This window comes from Brachypodium distachyon, chromosome 3, assembly GCF_000005505.3.
Source record: "Brachypodium distachyon strain Bd21 chromosome 3, Brachypodium_distachyon_v3.0, whole genome shotgun sequence".
Classification (NCBI taxonomy): domain Eukaryota; kingdom Viridiplantae; phylum Streptophyta; class Magnoliopsida; order Poales; family Poaceae; genus Brachypodium; species Brachypodium distachyon.
In genome coordinates this window covers 2,000,129-2,022,227 of record NC_016133.3, presented here as the reverse complement: position 1 = coordinate 2,022,227, position 22,099 = coordinate 2,000,129, and the positions used below count along the sequence as shown (strand labels likewise).

General features: G+C 46.9%; 2 protein-coding genes across 4 annotated transcripts; both read left to right on the top strand.

Moving 5' to 3' along the window:
• Positions 1–226: 226 nt before the first annotated feature.
• On the top strand, positions 227–2,661 carry LOC100835033 (protein O-linked-mannose beta-1,4-N-acetylglucosaminyltransferase 2). Its single transcript, XM_003574161.4, has 3 exons — positions 227–676; positions 776–853; positions 1,044–2,661. Exons 1-3 carry the CDS (start codon positions 550–552, stop codon positions 2,342–2,344), a joined length of 1,506 nt encoding a protein of 501 aa, XP_003574209.1. The 5' UTR covers positions 227–549; the 3' UTR covers positions 2,345–2,661.
• An 11,872-nt stretch (positions 2,662–14,533) lies between these two features.
• Positions 14,534–20,401, top strand: LOC100836463 (wee1-like protein kinase). 3 transcript variants are annotated; one of them, XM_024462492.1, is made up of 10 exons: positions 14,534–14,800; positions 14,976–16,164; positions 16,257–16,317; positions 16,419–16,482; positions 16,662–16,928; positions 17,105–17,372; positions 17,451–17,491; positions 17,583–17,728; positions 18,244–18,597; positions 19,786–20,401. In XM_024462492.1, exons 2-10 carry the CDS (start codon positions 15,860–15,862, stop codon positions 19,924–19,926), a joined length of 1,647 nt encoding a protein of 548 aa, XP_024318260.1. In that variant the 5' UTR covers positions 14,534–14,800; positions 14,976–15,859; the 3' UTR covers positions 19,927–20,401. The 3 variants fall into 3 exon arrangements, with proteins under 3 accessions (XP_024318260.1, XP_024318261.1, XP_024318263.1); XM_024462493.1 differs by having other exon boundaries at positions 14,918–16,164; XM_024462495.1 differs by having other exon boundaries at positions 14,535–16,164; positions 17,105–17,169; positions 17,263–17,372.
• Positions 20,402–22,099: the final 1,698 nt, after the last annotated feature.

The following is a 22,099-nucleotide window of genomic DNA, read 5'->3' as shown; positions in this document are numbered from 1 at the left end:
GAAAAAAGACTATACCCGGGAAAAAAAAGAGAGAGAGAAAAATGACTGAACGCAGAAGGCCGGGTCGGACCCCGTTCGTTCAGACAGTCCGTCCGGCCCCGGTCGGTCGGCCGGGTCCCACCCAGCCAGCCAACCCAGCCCGATATAGCCGGGTCAACGGTCAGCAACGTCGTGCCAACCTCGCCTCCCCGCGCCATGAAACATTTCCACTCTGCTGCTTAGTACTAATCCTGCAATAATCTGTCGCTTATAATGACATTCCACGAGAGCTGCGAATTCTTTATTACCAGGAGCCCCCGCCCCCTCTCTCCGGTTATTAGTTCCATCCAGATCCAGCTCGGAGCCGGTCGTCCCGGAGGAAAGTTTGAAAGCATCTCGAGTCTTCCTCCTCGCGAGGAGACAGACAGCTAGCGAAGCGAGCAAAGCCAAGCGAGCAAGCAAAGGTAGGCTAAGCTTCCTTGGGCTCCGAGGCTAGCCGCTTTGGGCGGGGTCCAGATCTAGCTAGCGGCGGCGGCGGAGCTGGGGTCGGAGGAGGCGGGGAAGAAGAAGATGAAGGCGTCGCTGCGCAGCCGGCAGGAGCCCCGGCGGGTGAGCAACGGCGTCATCATCGCCGCCATGCTGCTCTCGCTCTGCGTCCTCAGCATCGTCAAGGCCCGATACTGCTCCACCCCCTTCGGTACGCCACTCTTCTTCCTCGAGCTCTTTGGTTTTTCTTGGGTGGTGAGAGCTCGGAGCGAGGGGAGCTAATGGCGGTCGGGTTGACTACTGGGTGCAGGCAAGCCGGACGACCAGCTGCAGGAGCAGATGAACTCCAGCATCCGGATGGAGACCGACCATCCCGCCGCCACCGTAGGTGAGCTCCAGCTTCCTCCGCCCAGTCCGGATCGACCGGATTAATTCAATTCGAGCTGCTGCTAGCTCAACCCCCTTTCTAGCTACAGTACTGTAGTACTACTCAAAGCAATCAATTTGCTGATTGCTGATTTGGGGGGACACGAAATGTTTGTTTGCTGAGGAAGAATTCTTCTTTTCGTTCAATCTAGAGGAAGAGCAGGAGGATGAGGAAGACGTGGAGGAAGCCCCCGCGACGGCGGCCAAGGCAAGCACCACCTCGGCGGCGGCGGCGGTCGTCTCCGGCGCCGGGAAGAAGTCGCCGAAGCCAAAGTCCAAATCGAAGCCGAAGAAGCAGACGTGCTACATGACGAGCAAGCGGTCGGAGCGGTGCGAGGCCGCGGGGGACATTCGGGTGGAGGGAAACGCCAGCCTCATCCACATCAACCCGCTCTCCAAGTCATGGAAGACCAAGCCCTACGCCCGCTACCACGACCCCGTCGCCATGGCGCACGTCCGCGAGTTCACCCTCAAGCCCTTTTCTTCTTCCTCTTCCCCGCCGCCGCCGGCGTGCACGAAGAACCACTCCGTCCCGGGCTTCCTCTTCTCCAACGGCGGCTTCTCCGGCAACCTCTACCACGACTACACCGACGTGCTCATCCCGCTCTTCCTCACCACGCGCAGCTTCCGCGGCGAGGTCCGCTTCCTCCTCAGCGGGCTCAAGCCATGGTGGGTCACCAAGTTCACCCCCTTGTTCAGGCAGCTGACCAACTACGACGTCCTCGACGTCGACAACGACGGCGAGATCCACTGCTTCCCCCGCATCGTCGTCGGCTCCACCTTCCACAAGGACATGGGCGTCGACCCTTCCAAGTCCCCCGGCGGCGTCTCTGTCGTCGACTTCAAGCGCACCCTCCGCGCCGCCTTCGACCTCCCCCGCGCCTCCGCCTCCCGCGCCGGCGCCAGGGGCGACGGGAAACCCCGCCTGTTAATCATCTCCCGGAAGAGCTCCCGCCGGTTCCTGAACGAGAAGGAGATGGCGGCGGCGGGGGCGGCCATGGGGTTCCAGGTCCGGATCGCGGAGCCCGACCAGCACACGGACATGGCGACCTTCGCGCGGCTGGTGAACTCCGCCGACGTCATGGTCGGCGTCCATGGCGCCGGGCTGACCAACATGGTGTTCCTCCCCGCCGGCGCCGTGCTGGTCCAGGTGGTGCCGTTCGGGGGCCTGGAGTGGCTCACCAGGGTGACCTTCAAGGAGCCGGCGGCGGACATGGAGGTCAGGTACATGGACTACAACGTGCAGCTGGAGGAGAGCTCGCTGCTTGACCAGTACCCCAGGAGCCACCAGGTGCTCGCGGACCCGTACGCCGTGCATAAGCAAGGATGGGACGCGCTCAAGACGGCGTACCTGGACAAGCAGAATGTCCGGCTCGATCTTGATCGGTTCCGGGCCACGCTCCGGGACGCGCTCGCTTTGCTGCCGCCGGCCGCCGCGCCATTGCCGGCGTGAGTGACAGCGGAAGCTCGAGAAGTTGGTTCGTTGGTAGATAGATATAGGCTGTTGTATATCTACTATCTGTTCCGGTTCTGCTCGACTTGATTCTTGATTTTTTGTTCTTCTTCTTCCTTTTTTCCTCTGCTTCTTCTTCGTTTTCCGGCAAGATCGATCCATTGATGGCGACGAGCTACGAAGTACATGTCGTCGTTATTACAGAGCCTGGATGGACGGATGCTGATTGATTCATACCCTTTTTTTGTTTGTGATTAGTTGTTGCTTATGTCGATTAATTTACAAAATGTCAAAAGACACACGATGGCTTTTCCCAATCTTCACATCCCATCGCGGCAGAGCTGCAAATTTTTTACTATATGTTTGAAGTTAAAACAAATGAACTAGTTTTTCAAAAAATTATGTCACTTTAAAATTTTAGTTCATTTGGTTGAACTAAATCAGGATCAAGGTGTACCTTGAGCCTGAGGGTCAAAAATTTGCAGCTTCACATCTCGCTTTCCATTGACAACAGTAGCAGTATAGGATAGTACCATGTCATCGTCACATTCATCATCAGAAGAAGAAGATTAGAGAAAGGTGGCAACTTGGCGACCTCTTCTCGATTGCTCCCAGAGCCAGAGGGTTGGTATCGTTTGATGGCAATGGATGCTGCCCCGAAGTTTACAACTTTAGACGCTGGGGTGATTCGTAAGCTGGTTGTCAAAGAAAGTTTGGCTACTGCACGGCCGGCCGGCCGGCGTCTGGGATCGAGGAGGCGTCGCTGTCGTGGAACTTTGGACGCTGCCAAACTACGAACTACCCGCCCCAGCCCGCCCTGTCAGCGTCACATGAACAGGACGGCGAGACACAAATGAGACAAGGCGCTACGAGCTTCGGTGGTTGCAGCGCCACGGTCAGGGCTGTCTTCTCAACAGCCACAAGATGGTCAACTGAATATGCTAACAATGAATTTTGGACCCAAAAAAATTAGTGCTCCGTGCTATACATTTCAGATTTGGGGGGTGTTTGATACTCTCACAGATATTTATGAAAATCGCAGCGAAACATAAATTTGTGAAGCACAAGTTAATCACTTGTTTCTCATTTCAAAACAAGAAAAACGACATGCTGGACTTTAGGACAAAGCAATTACATAAGCCATTTTGCGCAAAACTCAAATTGTAGCAAAACCAAATCTTGAGATTTCAAGGTTTACTGGGTTTTTTTTCTTTTTGAACTTTCACATAAAACCATCAAAAATTTCAACCCTACGGCTGACCCTACAAGCGGTACGCGGAGTCTAGTCGCCTTCATCTTTTTTTTAAGGAAAAGACGGTCGTTTCGTCATTCGATTAAAAGGAAGAAGAACTCCCGGGTCGTTTGGTATTCCTCCCAAACCAAAGAGGCCACCTGCAAAGTCGACAAAGCCACACCCCTAAACGTCCGACGATTACGCTCCTTCCACACCCCCAACAAGTGTAGATTAGACGCCCGCTAAGCCATTGCTTCGCCCGCTAGGGGCACCCCTGAATCAGATGCTCCAACATCCCATCGATCGACTCGGCCGCCGTGAGGGCCGTGACAGCGTCCGTCTCCCAGCTCTGTACGAGGCCCCACACCTCCCTCGTGTAGCAGCAGTCTTGGCAGAGGTGGACGATCGTTTCCGGGTGAATTGTACAGAGCGGACTAATCGGATTGTGGGGCCAATGCCGAAGCGCAAGATTGTCTGCCGTGAGAATTTTGCCGTGAAGAATCGTCCAAGCGAACACTTTGCACTTGGGTTCGGCCTGAGCCTTCCAAATCTTGTCGGAAGAGAACGGCAGGACCGACCCAGAGAACTGGGCCTTATAGGCCGAGGCCGCAGAATAGCTTTCCGAAGCCTCCCATCTCCAGGCAATGGAGTCGCGGGCCTCCGTCAGCCGAACCTGCTGGATGCAAGCCCCCAACTCGACAAAATCGCCGAGCTCCCGCGGCGTCGAAATTCTCAGAAGGGAGTGGATTCATCTCCACGAGTCTAAGAAAACCCAAGTTCTACCAACATTCACACAGTACTCTCCTAAACCCCAAGGAATTCGAATGATTCGACAGAATAGATGACAATTTGGAGACAGTACACGTACAAGTGGAATCAGTCAGCAGTCGTGCCACGAGCTGACATGGACATCCCAGCTACCCCGGACCTATGCCAAGCCTCTTTCTAGCTCGAGAAGAGGACCCTAAAAGTGGGGACATAATCGTACCAGAGCACAATGCCCCTTTTGATGTATGCATGGCGAAATGTGTAGTTAGGGTCATAAAAACGGATGATGACCGTGTCAGAGCAGCTTAGCTTAGCTAAATGAATGTGAAGCTGAAGCTATAGCTAGCTCAACTGCCCACCTAATCGAGAGCTACTATACTTGGTTATCATTGTCTCATCGCCGTCAGCTGACCCGTGCCCGGAAGAACTACCACCACGAGACATGTCCCTTTGTCCAGTCGTCAGCAAAAGCTGGTCTTGTTGTACTTTTGAAGGCTCAAGCTCAAGCTTAAGCTGATCTTCTTCTTAGATGATCACCTCAAAATCAGATCGCCCTTTTTAGGCGAGATCCGTACGACCTTGGCAATGAAAAGTTCGGCACGATTGGCAAAAAGATGTCCAAGATTTTCAGGTCGTAATTCGGTCGATCGAGAAGAAACAGAACTTTCCTGTTCTTTTCCGCCGTGATGACAGTTTAAATTGATTGAACGCCGGGGACTTTTTGGCGACACGTGAGTGAGTTGTTTCGAAGATCTCATCTGAGGAACGTATGAAAAAGGCCATGAGAATACTAAGTAGGAAGTAAACAAACATGGGATCTGGACATGGTAAGCACGGCAGGCGCAGCCAGCAAAGGAACGAAGGGAGCAAAGCGCAGTGGTAGTTGAACTGGTTTCCACGTCGTGGGGCTGGACCTTTTACTTGAGACGCGCCAAGAAAACAAAACAAGAAGCGTTGCAAGAGAGATGGAACCACCACCATCTCGTGCCCATGCAAAAACACGAGTAAGATCTACAGAGTCTTCTCCTCTCTCCACGCGCTCTCTTCTTCTTCTACTACTACTTTCACGAGATATGAGCACGAATAATAATACAAAATCAAGGATCTGGCAGAAATTCAAGACTGATTATTTTAGAAAATACTATTCCTTCGGTCTCATGTTAGGTGACTTTTTATTACAATACAATTATTTAGACGTTTTTTAGACATAGATATATTTGTATTTCGACAAATTTGAGTCACTTAATATGGAGGGAATACTTTTTACTGCAGACTTCTGATTCAATACATCTCCCTCTCCTCCAACGAAAACACGAGGACAGTTCAGATCACTCCGTACCCCTTTATAAAAAAAAGCATGATGGACATTTATTAGTATTTTCTTCTTTTCTTTCCACCTGGCTCCGAACAACACTAGGTGTTTTTGATTTTGCTGGAGATCACACCGTTGGATCGCGACGAAATTTCACGAGCTTGTAGTAGACACAATTCCGCACAATCCCACGGAAGGGATCAGCGAAATACTTCTTGGGCCATCGGGAAACATGCGAACAAGTCAGACATTTGTGCTGTCCCGCACGGCTGTGAGAAATCCAAACAACGCTCAGTGTTTTACAATTTTCCGGAGATTCCACCGTTGTATCGCGACGAAATTTCACATTGCAGTAGTAGACAAAATTCCGCACATTCTCACCGAAGGGATCGTCGAAATCTTTCTTGAGACAGCGGGGAACATGCGAACAATTTGGACGTTTGTGCTGTCTCACAGGTACGCGAGAAATTCAAAACACTCGGTATTTTCAAGTTTTCTGGACATTCAACCATTGGATCGTGACGAAATTTTACACTGTGCTAGTAGACATAATTCCGCACAATCTCACCGAAGGGATCGTCGAAATAATGATTCGATCAACGGAAAACATGCGAACAAGTCAGACATTCGTGGTGTTACGAACGGCCGTGAGGAATCCGAACAACAATTGGTGTTTTGGAGTTGGCCGGAGATCTCACCGTCGGATCGAGACGAAATTTCACACCGTCGTAGTAGACACAATTTCGCACAATCTCATCGATGGGATTGTCGAAATAATACTTTAGTCTGCAGATACTTTGCGAGAGAGGAAGGAGGCGGGAAAAAGAAAAAGATTAGGCAAAAGGAGAGCAAAAGTAGGTAAAAGAAAAAATGTGAAAAGACCATCCTACCCTTCTAAGTTTGGGAGAGAGGTTGTATTGAATTAGGCCTCTTTGCTGCATCCTCCGGCCTCTGATTTTTCTTCTTCTTTCTGATAACGAACCGGGCCTCCTTCTACGTGCAATCCTTTTTCATTCTCTGCTCCACTTGTTACACGGATGGTACACATCGCTCTCTTTTCCGACACGATCCTCCGCACGCTGCGAACCTGAACGCAGATCTTTCTCATGGTTCTTTCGTGACGGCCTCGAAATGGAGTTTCTGTGTAAAGAAAGCTTTTTTGGTGTGTGCGAGCGCTTATCCTTACACTCCGTATCTTTTCTGGTGTTTCGGAATTGATACGCGATCAAGATAAGTTGCATTTAGTAGAAAGAAAGACCGGTTGAGCAGCTGGGAAAATGTCGGCGCATGGTGGCCGGCAGGCCTGGAACTTCGTGTCAATCTTGCCGATGATGTTTCGTGCCGTCAGGAGAGTACACGAGGACGTGCGGAAAGGATTAGACTGTTCCTGATCTTGCTCTATGAGTAGAATGGAGGCCGTCCGACAAGAAGAAGAACGTAGAAATGCAAGACGGAGCATTGCCTGAAACCGACAACAGAGGCAGGTTCATTTGAACTGGCATGAACTGGTTTCCATTTCCCAGCACATACTCCAGATACCCTAGCCCGTTTGAATGTTCCATTCATCGGTGGCCCCGGCGTGGTGCGGAATCATCATTAGTCCTTTGGTTTATGCTAATTATTAATCTGATATGCGTTGCTTGTTTGGTTTGTTAACCAGCAGACGATGATGCTGACCCGGCCGCCGCCGGGTCGTTCGTTCCGAGCCTTTCCGGTTTGATACCCGTGGCGATATATCCGTGTCTCTTCTCGTCAGGACAAACAAACGGGCTGACGTCGTCGCCGTGCAGCGCGCATGATAATTGGGGGGTGGTTAATTAACGTCTCCTAATATCGGTGGCTTTGCGCAAAAGGAGGGAAGATGGTAGGGAACCACATCTCGTCACCACCGTCCGTATTATCTCAATCAGATAGGGAATGTACGGTAAAGGGCTTCTCTAGCGGTAGTACGCTCAAATAATGTACTACTTTTAGTTTTGGGGTATAATGATTGTGCAAGTTCCCTTTTGTTTCGTTGTATGCGAATCACTTCCTCCGTTCAACAAAATATGTCTCAAGCTTGTCAATATTTTGATGTATCTAAACATGACTTAGTGTACACATGCATTCAAATTTAATCAAACTAAAGTTGAGATATATCTTTTGCTGGACGGAGAAAGTATAAATATCTAAGGATCTTACTTTTGGAAGTAAGGGAACCTGGAAGAAAGAAAATATACATTTGGAGTACATAATGGATTATCCTCACACGTTTGGAGTCTCGTGGATCGATTCAATTCTCATGGGTCTCTCGTGGTTGCATTTTCTTCCCAAGCACGTTGCTGCATGTACTGTACGTATATCGTGCCGATCAAGCTTGATTAGTGCTAACATGGTTTACGTTCTGGTTAGAGAAAACTAGCTAGTGCTAGCTAATGTCAACGCTAGATCGACCGGTGGAGCACTGGCATGCGTGCAGGTGGCTGGCTGGGCTGGCCGTGGCTGGCAGTACCACGAACACGAAGACTACAGAATGGTCAATGGTGTTTGTTCGGTAAACGTACCTGTGATCTGGTAGTATTCCTAGTAAATTGAAAGCACAAGCGGCTTAAATAAGTTCCGGCCAGCGGAGCGGAGCATGCGTGTGGTTCGATGGGAAAATACAAACCTAGGCTGTCTTTTTTTTTGTTTGAGCGAAACAAACCTAGGCTGTCGTACATCCATGCATCGGACTAGTCCAACGGGCCAGCAGACGTGGGCCGTCCGGCCCAGCAGCCTGGTACGACGGAGGTGAAGGCCATCGAGGTTACGTGACTTTGTCACGGCGGTCTGCTAGTTGACTTTGTGACAGATGTAACATCTTTGGACACACGAAAACCATCGGCCCAAAAGTCGATGCTCGTTGTTCCAAAGTGTACTGCCCAAACAATTAAAAAAAAAACCAAACGGAACGAAACCTAGTGTACTGCTCAAACAATTAAAAAAAAAACCGGAACGAAACCTGCTGTGCAGTACTCACCAACCAAGCACACCCGTCTCGTCCCTAAAAAAAAACCACTACTACCATGTAATCCAAAAGGAACTACAGTTTTGTTTTCACTTTTCTCTTTTAATTTTAGGGTGCTTTTGGTTTCTTGATTGGGTCACGATTTTGCTCACATCATCACAGTAAGACGGTCTTTGAGGCAGATGCCATCAATTATATTTATATTGTCTAGGGCAACACATTATTCAGTTTGTATTGCACGGATCAATGCAACACGACTTGGGTCGTTCAAACGCGGCGAACATCTTGTTTGTCACTCCGCGAAATGTCTGCAGCAGCACTGAACATCTTGATTGTGGTTGTGGTGGCAATAGGCAACGAAATACCCCAGGCCTCTCGCCTTGCATTCGTCCATGCACTTGGGAACAGTGCAGTGTTCTAAGTTCTCGCATGTCACCGGAGAAACTGCACATACAACGGTACATACATTTTTTGAGCTTTCGAAAAAAATATAGAGTAAAATATGCATGTTGTTCGCGTACTTACGTGCATGGCAGGACGGCAATGTGTACAACATCGTAGCAAGGACCAGAAAAGCAATAGACATAGAGCGCACAGTCTTCCTCGCATTGCTTTTGCAGTGCCATGAGGGCGAGAGAATATGTGTACTCTTCCTTCTTTTGTTTTAGTGTGCTTGACAAAGCTCCTCCCCTCATGTTTATATAGAGGCACAATAATCTAGACTCAGGTACTCCTTGAGTTTTTGTTTATTGCAGGAGTATATGTCCTGTTATGCAAATAGATCTGTCTTGCCCTTTTTTTTTGGCATGTCTTGTGTTGGCATGCTACTCTCAATTCCCGCTTTGTTTTCAATAGCAACCGTTTTTTTAATTTTTTTGGGCCGCAGTCTCTACATGGTGTTCTATCTGTATGTATATCCTCTTTTTAATTTTTTTAAGCCAAATGTCTATGTCTATTTATCTATCTATCTGCGCCCTATCTAGCTATCTGTCTATATTTTCGGAGTGATGCAATTTATATAATATTATTCGTGGCCACCTATCTTATCTTATCTATCTATTTGCAGGCCAGATGCTATCTATCTATTTTTTGAGCAAGCAAATTATATAATATTTTTATGGCCAGTTGTCTTGTCTATCTATTTTTTAGGCTAGATGGTTGTCTGACTATCTACTTATCTAGCTATCTGTCTGCCCGTCTCTCTATTTTTAGAACACTCTCTTTCTGTTTTTCTTGGGCAACAACCTTTGTATGTTTGTTCTCTATGCTCACCCAACATCCATGCATCGGACTAGTCCAACGGGCCAGCAGATGTGGGCCGTCCGGCCCAGCAGCAGCCTGGTACGACGGAGGTGAAGGGCCATCGAGGTTACGTGACTTTGTCACGGCGGTCTGCTAGTTGACTTTGTGACAGATGTAACATCTTTGGACACACGAAAACCATCGGCCCAAAAGTCGATGCTCGTTCTTCCAAAGTGTACTGCCAAAACAATTAAAGAAAAAACGGAACGAGCCCAAACAATGAAAAAAAATCCGAAACGAAACCTGCTGTGCAGTACTCACCAACCAAACACACCCTTCTCGTCCCTCAAAAAACAAGCACACCCGTCTCTCGGCTCCCCGTTCTTGCTTCCTTGTGCGCAGACCGTCGAACAACCTTGGAAACACTAAGAAGCCGGTTTGCTTCCGAGGGGTCATGTGTCACGACGGTTTTAAACCATGGAACCCGATGCCTCTACAACTTAATTTGTGCAGGCCTCGTTTCTTCTCACGGAGATTGGAGAGCTCACCCATGCCATGCCACCTTGCTACCGGTGCACCATGGCTTCCCGCTTCCGCATTCCGCTACATGTCAGAGGAGATGATGTTGCTAGCAAATGGTGTTGCCTGCATGGTAATATATATACGGCGATCAGTACTACAAAACAGTGCATATGTGACGAGTCTCAGTGACGGACGCATAAAACCCGTCACTGATGACCCCAGCAGACATTTGAAGATTGAAAAAAATCATAACTAATTCATAAAAATCCAGAAAAATGTGATTCTTTTTGCTAAAGTCTTATTTTTTCGTTGCTTAACATAGTGGAACAATAACATCAATAGGTAACATTTCAAAAATGAGTTATTTAGTACAATCTTGTTATTTCCAATAGTTGAACTTTAGCTTTTAAGCAAATGACCAAAGTTTTGTCCATTTCTATGCCATAGTTGATGATATGTATTCATTGTTTGCCACAAGTGTGCATTTTTTTCAACTGTTAGAAAAAATATTTTGCAAAATGGCCTACCAGGTATGAATGTTTATGAGTTTAAAGCTGGCCATTTGTACGTCATAGTTCATGATAACGAATCCATTTTTTGCACATAGGTGCATCTCTCAACAAACAATATTGTCAAATAGGTTTACAACGTTTTCTTTTAAAAAATATTTTTCTATTTTCTAAATGCAAAAGTGGGGCACCAATGGCGGTCCTAACAATATCACCCGTTACTGATGTGTGCTAGTCGATGGAAACTGCAGCAACGATTGATCCGTGTGCTCGCACGTTATTGGTGGAAAGGCAACATGCTAGGATCGATGACCTGTACAGCACCCTCTCTGTCTCTCCTTATCCCACACGGCCGCACACTCCTTGTATCCTTATCTCCTTCATGGACCGTGGCTTCTCTTTCTCCTTCTCCTTTCCTCTCTCACTCATGTACAGCACAATCTCCACCTTGATCTCATCTGGCCCGATGCCCACACCACCAAGGAGCCGCCCCCAAGGAGCTGCTGCCTGCCACTGCATCGGCCTCCTCGAAAGCCGGACCCCGCCGCGCCGCCAAGGAGCTGCCGCTGCACCACCCTCCACCAACGCCGGACTCCGCCCCGCCGCCCAGGAGCTGCTGCTGTACTGCCCTCCCCCAACGCCGGACTCCGTCGTGCCGCGGGCCTTCCCGGGCCTCGACGTTGCTGGATCCGACCAGCGACTGCCCCGCCGCCGCGGATCCGGTCAGCCACCGCCCCTCGCCCCGCAGGTTCGTCTCCTTCTCTCGGTTCCCTATCTCCCTCTCGGTTTCCCTCTCTCTCTCTCTTCTCTCACTCTTGCAGGATGTCGGTGTCGAGGAGTAGGTGTTCTCTCTCTTCTCTCACTCATCTCCGCCGGCGGGCGCCTCTCCCCTTCTACGTCTCATCTTCGACCTCGACCGCCGCTAGGTACGCCAGGTACGACCTCGACCGCTGCTAGGCGACCTCGACCCTGGCTGCCGCCGGATCTGGCGCCCCCGACCCCACGCACCACCGAATCCCCCTCTCCCTCTCACGGTTAGTCTCTCTCTACCTCTCTCGATTTCTTTTCTCTCCCTCGATCTCTTTCACTACCGCAGATCCCCATCGGCGCCCATGAGGATGAGTAGGTCGGGTGGCAGCTCCTGCAGAGCCGGCATCCCTGACCTCAGCCATCGTCGTGGAGAGCCGAAACCGCAGCCCTCGCCGTCATGGAGCCGGAACCGCAGCCATCGCGTCGTGGAGCAGTTGCAGATTTTTTATAATTGTTTGTCCATTTTCTCTCATGTGTACCAGTTCTTGTGTGATCAATCTGATTTTGCCAGATGCTATACCCTGTGATTTTGTGATTTGTTCATCCGCGACCAAAATTTGCAGGCCATGTGCCTTCTTTTTTTTTAAAAATCATGAGAATGTTATCAGCGTCGGGCTTCATTTGGAGCCCGTCACTGAAGATGGTACATCAGTAACGGTCGTCGATGTTGACCATCATCAGTAACACGAAGTTAGTAACGGCGGGCCCGCCCGTTACTGATGCTGTTTTTCGACCGTTAGTTATAAACCTTTCTGTAGTAGTGGATTTTGCTTAAAACCACCACTGCTACGATGTAATCCAAAAGGAACTACAGTTTTGTTTTCACTTTTCTCTTTTAATTCTAGGGTGCTTTTGGTTTCTTGATTGGGTCACGATTTTGCTCAGATCATCACAGTAAGACGGTCTTTGAGGCAGATGCCATCAATTATATTTATATTGTCTAGGGCAACACCTTATTCAGTTTGTATTGCACGGATCAATGCAACACGACTTGGGTCGTTCAAACGCGGGGAACATCTTGTTTGTCACTCCGCGAAATGTCTGCAGCAGCACTGAACATCTTGATTGTGGTTGTGGTGGCAATAGGCAACGAAATACCCCAGGCCTCTCGCCTTGCATTCGTCCATGCACTTGGGAACAGTGCAGCGTTCTAAGTTCTCGCATGTCACCGGAGAAACTGCACATACAACGGTACATACATTTTTTGAGCTTTCGAAAAAAATATAGAGTAAAAAATGCATGTTGTTCGCCTACTTACGTGCATGGCAGGACGGCAATGTGTACAACATCGTAGCAAGGACCAGAAAAACAATAGACATAGAGCGCACAGTCTTCCTCGCATTGCTTTTGCAGTGCCATGAGGGCGAGAGAATATGTGTACTCTTCCTTCTTTTGTTTTAGTGTGCTTGACAAAGCTCCTCCCCTCATGTTTATATAGAGCACAATAATCTAGACTCAGGTACTCCTTGAGTTTTTGTTTATTGCAGGAGTATATGTCCTGTTATGCAAATAGATCTGTCTTGCCCTTTTTTTTTGGCATGTCTTGTGTTGGCATGCTACTCTCAATTCCCGCTTTGTTTTCAATAGCAACCGTTTTTTTAATTTTTTGGGGCCGCAGTCTGTACATGGTGTTCTTTATCTATCAATCTGCGCCCTATCTAGCTATCTGTCTATATTTTCGGAGTGATGCAATTTATATAATAGTATTCATGTCCACCTATCTTATCTCATCTATCTATTTGCAGGCTAGATGTTTGTGTCTATCTATCTATGTATCTATCTATCTATCTATTTATTTTTTGAGCAAGCAAATTATATAATATTTTTATGGCCAGTTAACTTGTCTATCTATTTATTAGGCCAGATGGTTGTCTGACTATCTACTTATCTATCTATCTATCTGCCTGCACGTCTCTCTATTTTTAGAACACTCTCTTTCTGTTTTTCTTGGGCAACAACCTTTGTATGTTTTTTCGCTATGCTCGCCCAATTTTGGATACGCTGTTAGCCCACTTGTAAGGAACAAGGGGCTCGACCCGTAGCGGCGCGACATGCTAGCTGTTTTGTCAAGTGACATCACAGCTATGCCTAAAGCACATGTATGTTTTTTCTTCAAATATTGCAACTTAGTCCTCATGATTTTAAGGCGTATTAAAACATAGTGACAACACAAGTGTTCGGTGCTAGTACCGCCACTGGGGTCTAATTGAACTCGCTCACAACTTAAAAGCTTATATGCTTCACAGTAATGCAAAAACACGATAATAAAAATAATGGGAATAAAAAACCCGATGAATTACAAAAGAGGTGTTTGGATGGTATACATGAAAAACATAAAAAAATAATAGATTACATGGTTCTTTATTGTAGTAAGAGAGGAGAGATTACCAAAATATGCATTGTGAATTTCAAAGGAAAATTCCCACCAGGTTTGATCTCGTGTTTGGACTCTTTAATGCAATCCTACAATCCAAAAGACATGCATAGGAGATGAGAATTTCTTGTTTTCCGTGCAAAATTCCTATGATCAGGTATGACAAAGTTTGTTTGTGCGGAATTGCTTCGTCCAATTAAGGTCATGTTTGTTTGGGCCTACGCTTCAGCTTTTGATACTTCTACCCTTCTAAACAACACTTTAGAGCCTATTCGGTTTACAGGAATTCTGCAGGATTTTCACAGGCTTCTAAACCTCAGGCTATTTTCCTATATGATCCATTCGGTTTACAGGATTTGGTACTTCACATTCCTGAGGAAAACATCTCCCGAGCATGTTTCCGGAGGATTCTTAAAATGAGGTCAGACCTCATGGAACAAATCCTGGCGCAAAAGAAACGCGCGAAGCGTGCGTCGCGCCCGCTTTGGCGGCGAAATATCGCTCAGATATGCCAAATAGGAGAGCCCGTCTCCATGTAGAAGGAGCAGCAGCCGAACCCGCTGCTCGATCTACTTCGCTCGCGCGCTCCATCGACCAGCCATCTTCCTTCTCCGGCTGCTCCGTCGCCCCCCCCACCCCCCAAACCACCACGGCAAGGCTGGGCTCCATCTACTCCATAGCTGTTGGTTCTCTTTCCAGGTAGAGATCTGTCCGCTGTAGTTCTTGAGAAGAGAAGTATCTGACTAAATCAATCGGATTGTTGTAGTCCTTGTAGAAGAGAAGCATCTGACTAAAAAATCAATCGGATTGTTTTAGTTCTTGTGGAAGGAAATTAATTGACTAAATCAATTGGGCTGGGGCATCGTCCGCGCAGGGAATTGGAGCTTGGACTGTCGTGGGAGGAGAGATGGCTGGTGTCAAGAGATTCCTCTTCTAATTTTGTTTGATAGATTTATTTCTTTTGCAATAGAAATTGCTGTATTGATTTGCACTGAAACTCTTTCTTTCTTCCTTCCCGAAGCTTTCCCTTCTGTATCGTCTTTGAGTCACAAGGACTAAACGATTCCTCTCTACATTTGCTTTGTTGCAAAATGATGCAACCGAATGCTCTTTTTTCAGAATTCCCGAGGTTTTGTTTTCCATAGGATTAGAATGGTCTGGACATCCTATTCCCCTACTTTTCCTATTCCTGTGAATTGTAAATCCTCCAAACCGAATAGGCCCTCATCCATTTACACATGAAACTGAAAAAACCGGCCGGGCCTAATTAGTCCGAATGGGCCCGTTGTACATGACATATTTTTTTCATGGACCATTGAACATGATTGGAGGGCGACCAGAACCAAACTAGGCCCATTGAAAGAGAAGTTTTTTTTTTGAGCGCAGCCCATTGAAAGAGAAGTAGAGAACCAACTAATCCACGCAGGAAGAAGAAATGACGGCCCGTTTCACATGGTGGGCCAGCCCAAGCCCAAGACAGGGTCGAGATAGAAAGAAACGCACAGGCGTCCCGATTCCCACTGAAAATAGAGCAGCGGTATTAATTTCTTTCTAATTTTTCTTCCTCCCGCCACAGCGAAGCCCTCGCGTTCCAGATTCCCCAGTTCAAAATCATTTCCCTTTTCTTTTCTTTTCCCCATCCCCCGCGTCTCTCCCTTTCTCTCTCTCTTTCTCCCCAGACCAAACCCCAGCCCCAGCCCCCGGAAGCGAACCGAGGCGCTCGAGCCGGGAGAGATCTCGCGAGGTTGTGACGGGGGGATGATGAGGGGGAAGAGCGCGAGCGCAGCGCGGCCGCGGGCCGGGACGAGCCAGCCCCGCCGCTTCTCCGCCCCCAGAACGGCGACGAAGGCGGCGGCGGCGGTGGGGAGCTCGCCGTCGGGGGAGCTGTCGCGGCAGCTCGAGAGCGTCACGCTCCGCAACTTCTTCTCCGACGCCCCCGCGCTCAATCCTATCGGGGAGGAGGCTCCGGCTCCGGCTCCGGCTCCTGCTCAGCCGCATCCCGTGGACGCGGACGTGCCCATGGAGGACAAGGACTGCTGCATCCTCAGCCAGGATTTCTTCTGGTAAGATCCCCGATTGTATCCCATTCGATTCGAGCTGCAGCTCTTTTTTCCCCGCTGGGTTATTGTAACCACTGGCGCTCGTTGTTTTGCAGCACCCCGGATTACCTCACGCCCGACGCGCCGCCGCTGGCGAATAGTTTCGACTCCGATAAGGTGGGAAAGACCCACGATTTGTTTGTCTGGTTACTGATTGGTCTATGCTCTGACGAGAGTCTCTTGCATTGTTCCTCTGATTCATTCTGGGTTTTCTGCAGGAGAACATCCCTTGCCCCAAATCTCCGGAGAAGTCGGTCGCTCGGAGCAAGAGGTACAAGAGAGGTAAGAGTATGACCCCCATCAAACTGATTCCCGATTGATTTGAATACATACTTATATTCCCGCCTCAAGATCCAGTCTACTGCCAATCTGTAACCCTGGTAAATCTGGGAGTTTGTTGTGCCCAGGAGCCATCTTTTTTTTGTTTTAATTAACGAATGCCAAATTGCCAATGCTTGCAGATTGTTCGCCCAAAGACCTCAGGTCGGTGAGCCTCTCAGAGTTGGACGAGCAGGAGCTTACTCCTGTCCCGTGTGGTCTATGTCAGGATGATTCAGAGGAAGAACAGATGGTGCGACCTAGTTTGCAAAAGAGAGGTAGCATCGTTCCTCAATCAGCAAGAACTCTGCGCTCCCAGGTGACTCCTCCGCCATGCATCAAGAACCCGTATAATGCTGATCCTCGAATAGACGACGGTGTTTTCAATGTAAGGCAAGGCAAATCATCAGGTAAAATTTATGCGCTTTATGTTATTGAATCATGTTCATTTCCATCACCTTCAAACTATGTGAACCTGACTGTTGGTGTAAGTGTAATCACTACAGATTTTTCAACCTTAATAAGAACATTTGTAACCCTATCTTGGTACACCAATATAGTTAATCAACCATTTTTTTGTATGCAGGGTCTTCTCCCTCCATTGGTGCTTATGGTCTTTCACGTTACCGTAGTGATTTCCATGAAATTGAGGTATGCTCTGAGCAGATATTGCTTATGTGTTCCTGTTCAGGTTTAACTTTTACATCCTGTGGAGATTTTGGTCATGAACAATCTTTATTTCAGCAAATTGGCCGAGGAAACTTCAGTCTTGTGTTCAAAGTTCTGAGAAGGATAGAGGGCTGCCTGTATGCAGTAAAACGGAGCATCAAGGAGTTGCATAGTGACAGGGACAGGTAGTTTCATAGCAGCACTCTTGCTTTGGCAATTACACCATGAATAACTAATGCTGGATGTTGCATCTTTTCTTACAGGAGGCTAGCACTGAAGGAAGTACAAACTTTGGTGGCTTTAGGTTCGAACATTAATTTCAGATGTTACTTCCTTCATTTTCAGCTATATTTCATCAATTAGAAGGCTATAATGCCTGTAACTTGTCTTATCAGGTAACCATGAGAACATTGTTGGATATTTCACCTCTTGGTTTGAGACCGAGAAACTTTATATTCAGATGGAACTGTGCGACCGCTGTCTATCTATGAATGGGAACCCACTCTTGAAGCATGAGGAAGCTCTGGAACTGTTGTATCAGGTTCGATTGCTAGTACATTTTGTTTCTAGGTTACCGGGCCAGTGTGCAAAGCACCATGATTTTTTTTGCCATAATATAGCAAGCCCACCATTGTAATCATATAAAAACAAGCTCCTTGAAATTGTAGTGTGCTTGGATTCACCATCTGCTGTTGCCCACCTATGGTAGCCAGTCATTCTTGTTTGGCCTTCTGGTCCTAAAGGAGCAAATAGATCATATGTGTTACAGGAGCTCTACAGGCTGTTGCAACACCGTGGCATTTGGATGGAACTTGAAGAAACATCTACTTTGATTCCGTAGTTTGGGTTATATAGGACTAGCAACTAGAATAATTCTTACAGTGATACAGAAATAAGATGTTGTGGTTATTTGTAACATAAACATAATACTGATATATTCTAGTATCATGGTGTATTCCCTCGAAACGTTTTTACTTGCACGATTCTAAGAGTTGGATATACTCACCACTTAACCATTCAATACTAATATAAAAAATAAACTTTGTGAAATTCAAGGTCTCCAAAGGCTTGGACTTCATTCATGGGCGTGGCATAGCACACCTTGATGTCAAACCAGATAACATATACGTCAAGAATGGTGTTTATAAGCTTGGAGATTTTGGTTGTGCTACACTTATTGATCGTAGTTTGCCAATTGAAGAAGGAGATGCTCGCTATATGCCTCCAGAAATGTTGAATGATGAGTTTGAGCATCTTGACAAGGTAGACATCTTTTCTCTTGGGGCAACTGTCTATGAGCTTATAAGAGGCACTCCGCTTCCTCTGTCTGGACCCCAGTTTACTAGTCTCAGAGAGGGCAAATTCGCATTGCTTCCAGGACGCCCTATTCAGTTCCAAAATTTAATCAAGGTATGCCACACTGTCACCTTTCTTTTTCTACTTTGCACTTCATTTCTATATGCAGATTGACAATCACTTGATATGATTCTACTTTACATTCCCCTTCATCTCAGATAGTTATGTATCTCCATCCCTTTTACATGCAAAATGAAGGCTGCATTGTGCATTCTTCCTTTGTTTTAGTTTTAAATCTAATTTTCATGCTTGATAAAATTCACGATTGCCCAAGTAACCCAGCACAACATAATGTTGGTTTTTTACTTCTGTAACTAAAAGGTTAAAGTTTGCTGCTACACTGCTGTAATTTATGCACAGGGGTCTTCTATGTAACCATGTTGCATATTTATTCCAAGTGTTTCAGCAGTCGCAGAATACATTAGTAGCTGGCTACTTTGATACACCATGTTGCCCCTCTGTATGTAGACTGTTTACACGTGTGCACAGGAATCCTAACACTAAGGCCGTGAAGTATGGCTATTTTTTTAGCATGGTAAGCTAATAACAAGAAACACTTCTCAGTTGGGCATGATTAATTTTGTTTCTTCTGCACCTTTTGCCTCTTGGTGCCACTAAATCGCAGAGCAGTGCTTGAACTTTAGTAAAATCTTTCTCTTCTTTTCCAGCGTGGAGCATGGTATATCTATGACATTGCATGTTCGTTGTTTCTACTAAGCTTAGGATGTGTTCTTTTTTCTCAAACATGCTTATATTCACACTGTCGAAAATCATAGGGCCTGAACTTAGGAAGAGTTTTTTTGTCATGTCAGGTCACACACAACCAGATCAGCAAATAATTTGAACTCTTTGAAAACAAGATAAAAGAAGTTGAGCTATATGAAACACACCGGTGCTTGTTACTCATGGCCATCATGTATTGGAATCATTGCCTGATTCTTTGGGTCAAGAATATTGCTGCACGACCCTTCTGTTACTAGTTCTAGTTTTTATCTGCCTGAATCATAAATAATGGCTGGATGTTTATGGAAGTGCTTTTCCAGCGTATTGGGTAGGCTTCTTTTCTTTTAAGTACAATTCAACAGTACAGCCATGATCTCTGTGTTAATATCCATATAGCTACAATTCGAAAGTTGCTTTCACACCTTAACGAACTCTAGCAACAAGGTTCCAGAAAGTTTTCTCTCCCTTGTGACGACAGGCAACACTACTTGCTTGCTTACTCCAGCTTTCTGCTTGCAGTTGATGATGGACCCTGATCCCACGAGGCGGCCTTCTGCGAAGGAGATCCTGAGACACCCCATCTTCGAGAAGCTCCATCAGGGCTCAGGTCCCGGCGAAGATGTAGAACAGCTGCACCCTATATTCAGATCCCGGCAGTAAGAGAGCTGAGAGCGGGTGCGCGGCTGAGTCAGTCAGCTGCCAAATTTTGTGTGCCAATGAAAAAAGGCTCTCCAAGAACGCTCTACGGATCCTTTTCCGCCCCTATTACCAGACAGCACAAGATGTTATGTGCCTGTCTGATGATATTCTGTATAGGCAGCGAGAGTTAAGCTGTGATTCGAAGCAACTTCTGTTGTTTTAGCGGATGTGAAGCCGAAGTTTCTATGGTAGAGACTCAGACTCGATCAAGGATTCAAGTCTTGTAAGTTATGGCCGTTTTGGGTTTTGTCGTGTTTTGGGTTGGTCTGGGGTTTGTGCTCGAAGCTCCTATTTATGCTGCCTTCAGGAATGCAGAGTGCTGCCTTGCTGTGAATCGCTTTGTCACCAATCTCTGCTGGAGTGTGATTTGATATCGAAATTTGGCTGGGAGTAGTCAGTGGCCTACTTCCATTGTAAATACAAGAGCATTTCTTCCTTTTTGGTGTTCTCCATTTTCATCTTGAATGCTAAGACTAGGGAATGAAACTCTTTCACTATCTGTTTTTACTTTTTGTCAGTTTTGGTCACATAGGCACTTCTCCCCCCAGAGTGGACGTTTGGATTTCAGGCTCCTCCATGGAGCCTGAAATTTCAGAAATTTGAAATCAGTATTTGAAAAGTTGAAAAAATCTAAAGAAAAAATAATTCCTGTGTACACATGTAAAATTTCATCAGGAAATACTAATACAGAGGCTTGTTAATTTAAATAGTCTCACCAATTTTAAAGCCACTTAAAAAGGGTAGGTATGTGCAGTGTCTATCTTCGTCTAATACTCTATAAATTGTCATCATGTAAACATTTTCACCAAGCAATAAAGTAGCCAGTCTGGCTTTCCCTGAAAATGAGAGAGAGAGAGATGTAGGGTGTGTTTGGATTGAGCCCAAACTTGCCCTACTAATGGCTCATTCAGTTTGTAGGATTTTCATAAGAAAACCAAAGGATTGAGAATTCCAAAGAGAATTTCACTTTAGACGCATTCGTTTTTTTTGTGACAAAATGATTTCTTAAGAATACTATTGGTTTCCTATGTTTTCGAAGGAAAATGAAAATTAGGTCCAATATCCTTTTTCCATATGAATGAAGCAAAGACCATTCCTTAGGATGGCACGTGCCACTCTACCATGATCTTATGTTTTCTACTTGATTCCTATGTTTTGCTTTCCTTTGAACTGACTGAGCCCTAAAATTTGGCCAGCCAAATAATTGGTTGTAGTTTTGGTTGACCCCGAGTGAGCCAAAAGAAATTGGCTTGTCAAATAGTTGGAATCTATTTAAACAGCTACCAAATTTGGTCAATTACCGAAAAATTGGCGTAGCACATCTTGCCACCAAATTAAGACGACTTACCCGCCAACCTTTCCAATTTTGGAGGAATCAATCAGGAGGAAAGCTAAACAACGCTATTCTCTCTTTCCACTGGGTGAATCTGTCTTTGTTCATCGTGATCTATTCGACTACAGACCAGTGTTGCTCACTACACCACCCTCCCGTGTTCACCGAAACATGGAACTTCAATTCAAGTGAGTTAAATTGATCAGTCTTCACACGCAGACAAGATTGTTTGGCCGACATCCCTGACTTGCGCCCCCAACCTCCAACTTCCCTGTTGCACGTCCGAACCGCCGCCCCCGAAGCTCCATTGCAGACATAGCCAGACGATATCTGTGATCAAGGTGGACGATGACGGACACTTAATATTTTTTTTCCAGTCACACGCCTTAAAGCTCCGCCGCTTGTGGTTGCTGGGAGGAGGTCAGCACAACGCTAAGGGCGGACATTTTAACCGAAAACTGAATTCTCGAATCGAAATAACCAAATAAAAACCGAGTGAACCTAAAATAAACGAAGAAAGATCAACGTCCCTTCCCTTTACCTCGGTATGATCCATTGAGAACAATAGCCCAATATGTAAACATAAAAGCCTATGACTCCGCGACTAGTTTTGAGTAGGTTATAACTGGACACCGAACTGAGGGATCCGGTCTAAGCCCATTTAACTGGGACCGGGCCGGCACCAAATGACTGCCTCGAGGCTCAGGCACGGCCCCAAGCCCGGCCGGGCCGACCCGAGCCCGTTAAGCTCGACGGGGCCAATGCAGCCCACTTCACCACATGGCCAGATTGTGTAAAAAT

Bases quoted from the DNA above. Each gene is read 5' to 3' on its own strand.
- LOC100835033 (XM_003574161.4), top strand. From the start codon at position 550: ATGAAGGCGTCGCTGCGCAGCCGGCAGGAGCCCCGGCGGGTGAGCAAC. The intron at 677-775 runs GTACGCCACTCT...TACTGGGTGCAG, and splicing joins ATACTGCTCCACCCCCTTCG to GCAAGCCGGACGACCAGCTG. The intron at 854-1,043 runs GTGAGCTCCAGC...CGTTCAATCTAG, and splicing joins CCATCCCGCCGCCACCGTAG to AGGAAGAGCAGGAGGATGAG.
- LOC100836463 (XM_024462492.1), top strand. From the start codon at position 15,860: ATGATGAGGGGGAAGAGCGCGAGCGCAGCGCGGCCGCGGGCCGGGACG. The intron at 17,492-17,582 runs GTTCGAACATTA...TTGTCTTATCAG, and splicing joins ACAAACTTTGGTGGCTTTAG to GTAACCATGAGAACATTGTT. The intron at 17,729-18,243 runs GTTCGATTGCTA...GTGAAATTCAAG, and splicing joins CTCTGGAACTGTTGTATCAG to GTCTCCAAAGGCTTGGACTT.